General features: G+C 43.2%; 1 protein-coding gene across 1 annotated transcript in view; it reads right to left on the bottom strand.

Annotated features, from left to right (window-relative positions):
- LOC104395116 (T-box-containing protein TBX6L) overlaps nucleotides 1-2,774 on the bottom strand; it is an 11,937-nt gene extending 9,163 nt beyond the window's left edge. The window contains exon 1 of the mRNA XM_010004789.1: nucleotides 2,619-2,774. Coding sequence (XP_010003091.1) covers nucleotides 2,619-2,634 — 16 coding nt within the window. The 5' untranslated portion in view covers nucleotides 2,635-2,774. The remainder of the gene's footprint in view (nucleotides 1-2,618) is intronic.
- Between the last annotated feature and the right edge of the window lie 7,755 nt (nucleotides 2,775-10,529).

Raw genomic sequence — 10,529 nt, 5'->3', positions numbered from 1 at the left:
TCTTTCCCAAATGGATTTTAGAATTAACATTTTGGTAAGCAAATGCCAATGCCATTAAATGAGACTACAGCAACACAGATCTCAGGAGTCCTTGCTGAGGGGAGACTTCCAATGAAATTGAGAGGACTGAAGTGAAAGTAGCTCAATACTGAATTAAAAATCAGAGGAAGATGTTATGATCTGTTTTTTACCAAAATAAGTCCAAACGCACCTTTGTGAGCGAGATAAAGGGGAAAAAAGGCTGTGCACAGAATAAACACTGCAGCAAAGACTTTAAAACGTAGTTATTATCTTTCACCCTGCAGATTTTGTGTGCATGGTTTGAGGATGAAAACCAGGATGTTCACCGCTTGTATGGGGACCTGGACCCCAGCAATGCCACGAGCTTCCTGATGGATCCACAGAGCTGCCTACACAGTCACACACAATCGGCTTCAGAGGGATTCTGCAGCCATGGACCTATTTGTAGGATCCACTTTGGATTTTCTTGGCAGAGCCAAAGCCTGGCTTGCAAGGCACTTCAAATTCACTCCTAGTGTGGGCTTATGTTGCTAATGGCAAGTCTCACACACACATCTCGCCCACGAAGGCGCCTGCACGTGGGAACCACAGCACGAGGTGTGCGGCAGGATGTCCGAGCGCGGAGCTGGACTTGGTAAAGCCATGCCCTCTATTGTTTCCTCCGCTGTGGAACTTCAGTTTTTATCTTAAGTATTATTTGAAAGAGATTTGAATCTTTTCCAAACATTTTAGTTCTAAGCTACTTAAAGTAGCTTAAGTATATAATATTTAGAAGTATTATCATTTTGGCAGTAACGCTGCATGTGGCACATTTTAGAACCTATTATTTACACCACGATGAGGTTGAAAAGGAAGACAGGTGCTATGATAAAGGCACTAAAAATGAAGATATTTTCAATCTATTCCATTCTTGCTTTTAAACTGCTACAAATACAAGCTTGTCCTTCAGTTTCTGTATCTAGAACAGCCTGTACATGCCTTTTTCCTATCTTAGAGACGGAAAGAAGAGAAAGAGAAGTGAGAGTCAATTCAGTAATGCTTGCATGGGTGATGAGATCTTTGCATGGAAGATGCTGGAGTATAATTCACTTGCCTAAACTCCCTGAACTCATTGTCAATAACTGAGTCAATGTTATGATCTAAAAAAATGAGTTGCAGCCTTCCCAAAATTTATAGGATAGGGCTTGCAATACTAGGAAAACTCCATCAAGGCAAAAGGTGTGCGTCTTACCTTCACTAAAATTAGTTACTATTGTATTTATTGCTGTTACTTTCTGAATGAAACACTAATGCAGTGTCCACAGAGAAGAAATGCACATCAATATATAGAGCTAGATGAGAAATTAATCTTGCCAACAACAAAAAAAACCCTCCATGTCCTCTGATATTATAAATGTCAGTAGGAACACCCTGACCCTCTGGAGGGAACCTTATTTCTCAGAACCAGAAATCTTTTTGGCAATAACAAAACTACGGTGCTTCTACAGAGCTTTGCCTCTCAAATGCACCAAGTCATCACCTGGAATATTTCTGCTGCATGTAGTCATACATCAGAAACAACTCAATGAGTAAATGAGGTGACTTTCACAATAGTTGGAATCTTCAACATGATAGAATACCACAATAAAGTAAATGTTTTTTCACTGTTAACTTTCTGCTTTTCAACTCAAAATTCTCTTGAAGTGGCAGAAATCAGCATGGATCAGATCAATACAGTACACACTGCTTTATAAAAAACCCAAAGCAACATTGAAGGGGGAAATTATCTGAGTCTTTGCATGTGTATGTTGCTTATGAATGAAACAACACCTTGCAGAGATAGAGAAAGGAAGCTGAGAATACCCAGCAACCTTCAGTGTGTGCATCTGAAGTAGACAAACAGTTGTTTCCTTCTGATCTGGGTAAAACACAAGCCTAAATTTGGGGGTCAGTTATGCTGGCAAATGCTGTGCCTCTGGATGGGCCCTGAGTGCCCCAATGTATCTCTGTCATTGTGCCAAATCTAATCACACCCCGAAGAGAAGAAGTTAATAATGTGTTATGAGATGGACCAATGAAGAAAAACAAAAGTAAAACCCGAAGGAAATCCCAAAAATCCTGTGTTTGGGCATAAAGCTGGTAGAGGTGCAGCGTGTCTGCTCAGGGTTTATACTGCCAGAAGGCAGAGGAAAACCAAAAGAAAAAACTCAGAACTATTATTAGCAACATAACAAATATTTCCAGGCCTTCTGTGGCCTTCAACCTGAAGGAACTCAGGGTACTTCTCAGAGAATCTACAAACACCTCCAGCCTTCAGTGAAGAACCACACTGTGCAGGGTGATATAGATAAGGGAGTTTTGGGCACAATTGTGAGTAAAACTTTGGTACCTTACAAAAGATCTTCCAAGGTTCCCAAAGAACACTCAAACCCACAATTTCTCATCCATTCCTACAAATAAAAAAAAATTTTAGAAATCCTCTCCAGCCACACACACACTGCTATAAATGCTGGTGAGCCTTCAGGAGCATTTGTTTTCTTTCTAAAATGATTGTACACTCTTGCATAAATTTAGGATCTTTCAGTGCAGTAAGGAAAAGGAGGAAGTTCTTTACTTACCTGGTAGAGCTTGCATTTTTCCATGTACTGTGGAGTCTAGGAGTCTGCACAGCGGAGAGAGCCACCAGAGTTCTTAGAAGGGGAGTCAAAATAGTCCAGTTCAAAAGCAGGTCTGATTTCCTGAAGCAAGCAAAAGCCCTTCCTTCTGAGATCCAGTGTCAAGAGTGACCGGGATGAGGATGGGACTCGGAGCACAGCTAGCCAAGGTGAGTTCCTGTTTTATGGAGGCTAATGAGCAGGGAGGAGCTTCTCACCAGGGCTGTCCCCTTGTGATCCTTTGATGTCCAAAGGGACAAAGAGAGGAAGGATCTGCTGCAATGGCTGAGGCTAAGGGAAGAAAATCAAAGAGAATTAACATGGCTTTGACATACAGGAAACCCTACAGGGGAAATGCACCTTGATTTACTGCTAACGCACTTTAAAACAAATAGAGACGAGCAAAAACATCAGCTCAAGACTTACCTACAAAATAAAGAAACCACTTAAACAGCAAGCAGGAGAAGTTTTCTTCTGGCCATTCCATGGATTTGATATAATTTTCATCTCCAGAGGACAGAATAATTTTAATCTTGATTTCTGGTATCAGAATCCGGACTGTATTGAGCTTGTTCCTTCCCAAGTGGGTGATTAACAGTCTGTGGTAAAGTTTACTCTCACAACTGGGATGCTGCAGCAACACATTCACCAACAGATGTCTTCTCCCCTAACAGAAATACATTTCATGATAGAACATTATTCACCTACCCAGTCTCTGCATTCACAGCCCTGAACTGCAGTTAACTTTCCTGCTGTGCTGTTTTTCTGCACAGGGTCCTCACTGCTGCACCATGTCCCTCAGCTGGCACCTTCCAGGGCTAGTGCAAGTGATCCAAGAGTCTTCTGGTGGATCACTTGGTTTTAAGCCTTGTTCAAGGCACTGCTCTTATTGAAGGGAAGGCTGAGCAGAAACTGAAGGACTTGAGCATTTTCCCTTAATTAGTTTATTCTGTAAGTGTGACCATTAGCTTTTGTACTTAAAAGTGCTAAGAGACAGCAATCAAGTCTCATGCTTCAGGGAACAAACCAGGCACTGCACGTCGGTGAAGACTGGAGTTCTTTGCAGTCAGGTACAGAAATGGCTATACTAACATATACAGATCAAAGATGTTCAAAAAGAAGAGGTCAAAAGCAGGATATCAGTCTCCATGAGTCCGTGTTGGATCTTGCACAGCAAATTTAGGAGCTCTGTTCATTTCAAAGATTATTTGCTATAAGGCTGCAGCAGATTCATGGTCTAGTTTTGCTCCCAATAACATAAACATTTTTTATTTTGTAGGTGATGTTAGTGGGACATCTGATATTTAGTCTCACATGCAAAACATATTCTGAATTTATTTAGTCAGTATCTATAAGCAAATGACATCCTTTTAGTTTTGCTTTCACTGCCTTTTGGAGTAGGCAATGCAAAGACATACATAGGGGACAAAAGAGTTTAACCAGAGGAGGGACAGACTCTTTTTCAACAATATATTGCATTTTAGGCATCCCAGTACTAGGCAGGGAGATAAAGGCCAACGCTTAGTGTGGAAAGGAGGAAAGTTTAAAAGAATGGGGATGGAGAGTTTGAGAAGTTCTGAGGCAGGTTTTATAGCAGAAGATGGTCCACTGGATCCTGGCACCTTTGAAGGACTACATCCAGCCTTCCTGATATCCCTTTAAAACTACTGGGTAAACAAGATCACAGGCTCATGTCCTTCAGCTAACCTGGGGACATTCAGAGCTGAGCAGTCTCGGTGCCACTGAGGACTATCATGTGGTGGAGGAACATCAACTTGCAGCTCAGCTGGACACTCTTTATTACATATGTGGAAAAATAAATAGGAAGGGAAAAGAGAGTTGAAAATGGTACCAGGGTCAAATCTCCTCTGCTTGTAATTGCACAGCCACTACCAGACACCAACAAAACAAGATGCAGAAATGCTTTTCTGCTCTGCCACAAAGGAAAGCCAACATTAAATTTGTACCCCTCCATGTCCTGCTTTTCTAATGTATTTTAATTGTAGATAGTGGAAAAGACAACTATAAGCAGAATCTGCAAAGGAAAAAATAGAACAAAAATTGGGTCAGATTCAAGCTAGCAGCAAGATGGAGCAACATCCCACACAGTTAGAAACTGCACAACGGCAGCAGTAGCAGCACTGGGAATTTCAGACTCTTCACCTGACAAGAGCGTGGGATGTGTATCATGACTTGCTGCTTCTGCCACAATAGGGTATGAGATGGTCTCCTGCTGCCACTTCATTTGCACACTGAGGATCAGCATGTCTAGAGAAGCACATTTGCTCCAAGTACTCAAATCCTTTTGGCTTTTCCCAGCTGATTGATGGGGAAGTCATTAATTACCCATGACTAGTTAACAACCAGCTTTCTCCCAGCTATTCTAGTTGCACTGGAAAGCTTTTAAAAGTGGGAAAAGTGAATTTGTTACTATTGCTGGAAAGCGTGGCTAAGTGGAGCAATCCCCGGGAAATTCACCACTAGCAAAGGGGGAATTTAGCATATTACCTGCCTTCTCTCTGTCTGCCCGTGCAGTGCCCTCAGGCAGTTTGCTGGGAAGTCAGAGGAGAACATGCTGGTGTCTAACAATTCACTGGCAAATTGGAGGCTGGGTATGTGGCCAGGGATGGAAGAGATAGTGGGTCTGACACGTCCAAGTCAGGGACATACACAGCTCTTCTCCAAGCTCCTTTCCAGCAGCAGATACAAATAGGGCTGTGCCCAGCTCTAACAGTAGGCTCCAGAAGGGAGGGGATGTGTCATGACAAAAGCAGAGGCCAAGAGCCTTTGCTTTGCATCTCTTTGAGGAGGTGATTAGAAAGAAACATTCTCCTCTTCGTTTTGCAGTAAGGTAAATGTTTTCTGGCACTTCCGCCTTAAGTGAAGTTTTAACCCTCAACACTCACCAGGGCCTTTTGTAGAGAACTGGTGTTACACACCCCCTCTCCCATTCCTACCTTCTGAAAGGGGAGCTCTCCTAGACAGGGTGATCACCTTGCCATCTCTGGCTGGTGTGTGAGGCAGCAGGAGAACAGATTAACACTTGCCAGACAGCAGGGGCTTTGGCTGGGCCGGATCCAAGCCTGCAAGTGGCTGTGCTGGACACACCGCCCCCATGCAGGCAGAACCCCCAGGCCCACATTCTGCCCCCAGGGCAAGCTCAAAGGTGAAGCACAAAGTTACTGTATGGGAGACTGCTGAAATGCAACAGAATAATCTTTTTAAAGGCTCAGCCTTGGACTATGTGTACCAGCAGGTGGGTGCAGTACCAGTAACCCAAGTCCTGCAGGCCTCTCTCCATGCTCAGGGGTGTGACAACGTGTGACCCTATGGGCTTCATAAATCTGGGCTGAAGAGCAGCAGTTCTGCGTCTGAGCTGGCACAACGGAGAAAAAACAAAGTGGAGAAGTGCAAACTGCATTTAAGAGAGACTCCCCCTGGAATCATGAGGACAGTCGTACTGCCATCTCAATGTGCCTCACTGAGCTGATTCCCACCTGGCACATGAAGGCCACAGAGCATCTTGGCAACTCTTGATGAAGGATCCTCTGCCATCTGCACGGGGCGAATACTGAAAATGTGGAAACAGTGTGTCATTAACAGGACCCAAATCAAATAAACAGCCCTATGCTGATAGTTACTTATTTTCATACTTAATAAAAAACATGAAGCAGCCTCAGACTCTCCAGAAGGCTTCAGAATCCACAAACCTGCCCTTAAATGCAGGAGTGGAGAAAGCAGGGCCTGATTATGCACACAGGGCCATGGGGAAAATCCTTGTTTTCCCAGAGAAAAAGCCTGATTATTGGTTCTCTGGCTGTGCCAGCCTCAAAGCATGTGGCTCTTTGTCCTTGTTAGTGACCAACATCTCATACAGCAAAATAAGGAGATCCAAGTGCAATTCCTTAGGCAGCACAGGCTGATAAAGCTAAGGGAGAGGGGCTGTTCAGGAGAGAGTGGCTGAGCCTGGGCACAGCCTGAAGCTGGGCAGCTTACTGAGCAAGACTGTGGGTAGCTACAGTATGGTAAAAGCCTGTAAAGTGTTCTCAGATCCTCTGAAGTAGTATATATAATTTCCTGTCATGTGGTGGCATAAGGAACAGTTCCTACCCAGTTTCTTTCAGCAACTCACATAACACAGCATTTTCTTCTGATGGTAGAAATAGCACTTTTTTCCCTCCCTTTTTATGGTTGTGTTTGATTGCTTTTTCCTGGGAAAAGTTGTCTGGAGTCTTCAAACATGTGTCATGGGCATCTTGCATGCAGACATTCCTACCCTGGGACCCCAATGAGTGGCCACGGAGAGGGCAAACCTCTGTAGGGCTGAAAACCCCATGCTGAGCCCCAAATTGTATCACCTAAATCTCCCCTGGGCTCTCAAAAAGCAAAAGTCACGTTTGGCAAAAAAAAACCAAAAACAAACAAAAAAAACCACCAAAAAACACAACAAAACCAACCCAAAACAGTTGGTTGGAGAGGGCCTGTTGGTGACAGCTCAGCGCTAATTCACAAAGGGGTCCCGGGACCCAGTGCAGGGCGGGGGGGGAAGAGGGGGGGCTGGGGACATGCCTGTGCCCACTCCGAAGGAGGCTGCACTTCGGGATCTGTTTTGGAAGGGAATGCGTGAAAGTGGTTCATGTAAATGAACAGTTGCACATTAGAAGCTTTGGCACAAAGCTTTTCCTCTTGCAGGTTTGTGGATTGAGGGATCTGGCCACAATGCTGTGCTCCTGACCTGAAGAAAGAGAGGATGCTCTGCTGACTGTCCTTATCATATCCGTCCTCCTAGCCCTGCTGGAATATGCACCCTTCTCCCAGTAGTTAGTTAGCATTGAGACCAGAAGGGAAACACTTAGCAGCCACTTAACACTGAAGGCTGAGTTTGGCCTCAAAGGCTGCAGTCCAGAGTCAAATGCAAAACATTTCTGTCTAGAGCCCTTTCAAGTTTTCACAGACTCCTGATCCTGGGTGCACTGTTTTCCTGTCAAGCCATTGTGTTTCCCAGACACAGCTCAGCACTCTGTCCCACTCGAATCCACAAAAAATAAACCATACTGAAAGGACTCTACAGCAGCAAGAAGAGCTTTGCAGCACACTCAGGAAAGGGCCACCAAGCTCTGTCCCCCTCCTGCGCAGGACAGCCTGCACCTGGGGACACAGCAACCCTGCCCTCCATCAGGAGCTATAAAGGATCAGCCTGAGAAAACAGGCAGAAAATAGCTCTGGCTTAGCATCCATACATAAATACTTCTATATTTAACCACATGTAGACACACTCATATGCAAAAAGAAGCACAATGTAGAGCTTAAAAGTGACTGGCCCTTCACTTCACGAATTGAGACCAGAAAAACCCTGAGCAGAATGGATCTTGCAGAGCAGGAGTCCAGCTGCCCCTGCTGCACCAAGCTCTCTTTAAAAGCTGACGTTTTCAGGAAAAAGCAGCCCCTCAAACCCAGGAGCTTTTATCTAAACTTTGTAGACGTTGGAGATCGCAGATACACTGCCATGCTACTTTAAGATTAATTTTGTTGATGCACAAGCACTTGTAAAGCTATTAAATCCACAGGTAAAAAGCAGACTTGAGTCATGCAAGTCAGTTTGCAAGTTACTTTGTTTTGCAGAGACAGATTTACCCTGTCAGCTTCATAAGGAAGCGTGTTACTGTTCATCACAGTAAGGTTCTAATCAAACAGGAAACCAATAGACAGTACAATTCCCGATCAAAGGAATTACCTTCAAAGAGCAACTGAAAATTGTTAAGATATAAAGAATTTTTTAATTTAAGAATAAAAGTTGTTTTGAGCTCTAGAGAGAGCAAAAAACTACATCACTACAGACTCTAAATAACTTTTTGAGGAAGATAATGAACATTACCATAAAGTATGAGAGAATAATTGAACCATACACAGTAGATGTTGGTTATGAGCATTTTCCAATAAACTATGCTTCGTATTACTAAGATTTTATTACTGCATGTTTACTTTCCTTTTGCAAAATTATTTATAATTGAATTTAAAATAAACTATAAAAACGAATACCATAGGATAAACACAACTGAAGAAGGGAACCAAACCCACAGGATGCCTTAACTAACCTGTAGAGTCTGAGCTGAGCCAGTGACAGGATCTCCCATCAAATCAAGATAACACCAAGACAGATTCATTCATCTTGCAAGGCAGATTTTGGAAGCTGATATAGAGCATTATGATGGGACATACATAATCTGTAGGAAAGTCTGAAGTCAGTAACACAGAGCTGAAAATATGTATTAATTTTAAGGAGAATGTCCTTGGATAAACTCTGAGCTGTACTTTCTCTCACCCAACTTGTCCATCACCTTGTAGCAAAATGATACTGGAGTCCACAGTAACAATATTCCTAAAAGAATCCTTCAACATCTCTGATAATAGAAAAAACCACCTGTCAGATTTCATGGATTCCTCAAATCAGCAATGGGATGAGGCTGCTGTAAACATACACAAATGGACATCATCAACAACTACCACTTTTTCCTGCAGTCCTTAGTCTGCCCAGATTTTCCCCTCCATTCTTCTCATACAGGCAAACTCCACACAGCCATTCTTTGTTGCAGTCATGGGTCCAGCTCCAGGCAGGATCACAGACCCACGGCTCCCTCCCCCCACCCAGCAGATTGTGAAATGTTTATGACCCGGCTCTTATGGCTCTAGAGGTGCTGAATGGCCTTTTCCCCCCTCCAAGTCTCAGCTCCTGATGGGCAGCCACAGACCAACTCCTAGCCGATTTGGTCCCTAGTTGTGGATTTTATTGCCCAGTTTGTCTCTTCAGCTCACATTTGTAAGCTCCAGAGAAGGTTTTTCCCTGGGTAACACTCTGCAGCTCAAAGAACTCTCCTTGTTTTTATTACATCCTTAGTGATTAAAGGGATATTTAAACCTCACAATGCTCCCTGCTGTGAATATAAAAGCCTAGAATCATTTTGGATAGATGTGCTTAAAAAAATAAATTAAAAATTAGCCCTACTATAGTGGACAAATGTTTCTAAGTTGTTAAGAACATCAGGCACTTTAACGATTTAAATACATTGGTTGCAATTCCTTGAGAAATCAAGGGACAATGCGTGGCTGTGAGCTATCTGAATAGTTATACAAATTCCAGAGGGCAACAAAGGTGTTCAATGACTGCATTATACTGAAAATACTGGATTTCATCAACTTTGGCATAAAAGACTTAGATTTCTTCTCTCTAGCACAGCTATCACTAACACACATAATTCTCAAAAAACAGTCTTTGCTTTTGATACAGCAAAACTGTTTTCAAAATGGCTGGCACTTTACAAGCTGAGATATGCCTGCCAACCAAATGTAGACACAAACAAAAATATAATGTAAATTCAACAGAAATATATAAGTTCTGCTAAGGACAGTGCTGGGGAACATGCAGGAGGAAAATAAAGTTACATTTGAGAGCAAACATTTCTTGTGAGCCCAGATTAGATGGTTATCAATAATGAGGTCACTGTTTTTGCCACCCCCTAATACTGCATTTACTAGTTTCAGCTTCTGCAAGGAGCTACTGCTCAAAGGAGGTGGGAGTGCAGTCTGGCTGCAACGCAGGTTTGGACTCACTGCCAAGGAGCTCACAGCACTCCTCCTCCTCCTCTTCCTCACCTGCTTCACTGCCGTGGTGGTGCTCAGCTTTTTCCTCCTCCTAATACAAAGTAAAAACCCAAACAGACAGATTATCACCAGGTGCAGGGAATGCTCACACTTTGCTAGAACATCTACCTTGTGGCCCATCCTGAGATTTGACTGACGCTTTTCTCATGACTGAGTAATTTAAAAAGGAGCTTTCCTGTTTGGATTCTCTGTTGTCTGCTATTATGTTAACTCACA

This window comes from Chaetura pelagica, unplaced genomic scaffold (genome assembly GCF_000747805.2).
Source record: "Chaetura pelagica isolate M959 unplaced genomic scaffold, ChaPel_1.0 scaffold249, whole genome shotgun sequence".
Lineage (NCBI taxonomy): Eukaryota > Metazoa > Chordata > Aves > Apodiformes > Apodidae > Chaetura > Chaetura pelagica.
The sequence above is the reverse complement of the archived record's forward strand: the minus strand, read 5'-3'. Positions and strand labels throughout refer to the sequence as shown.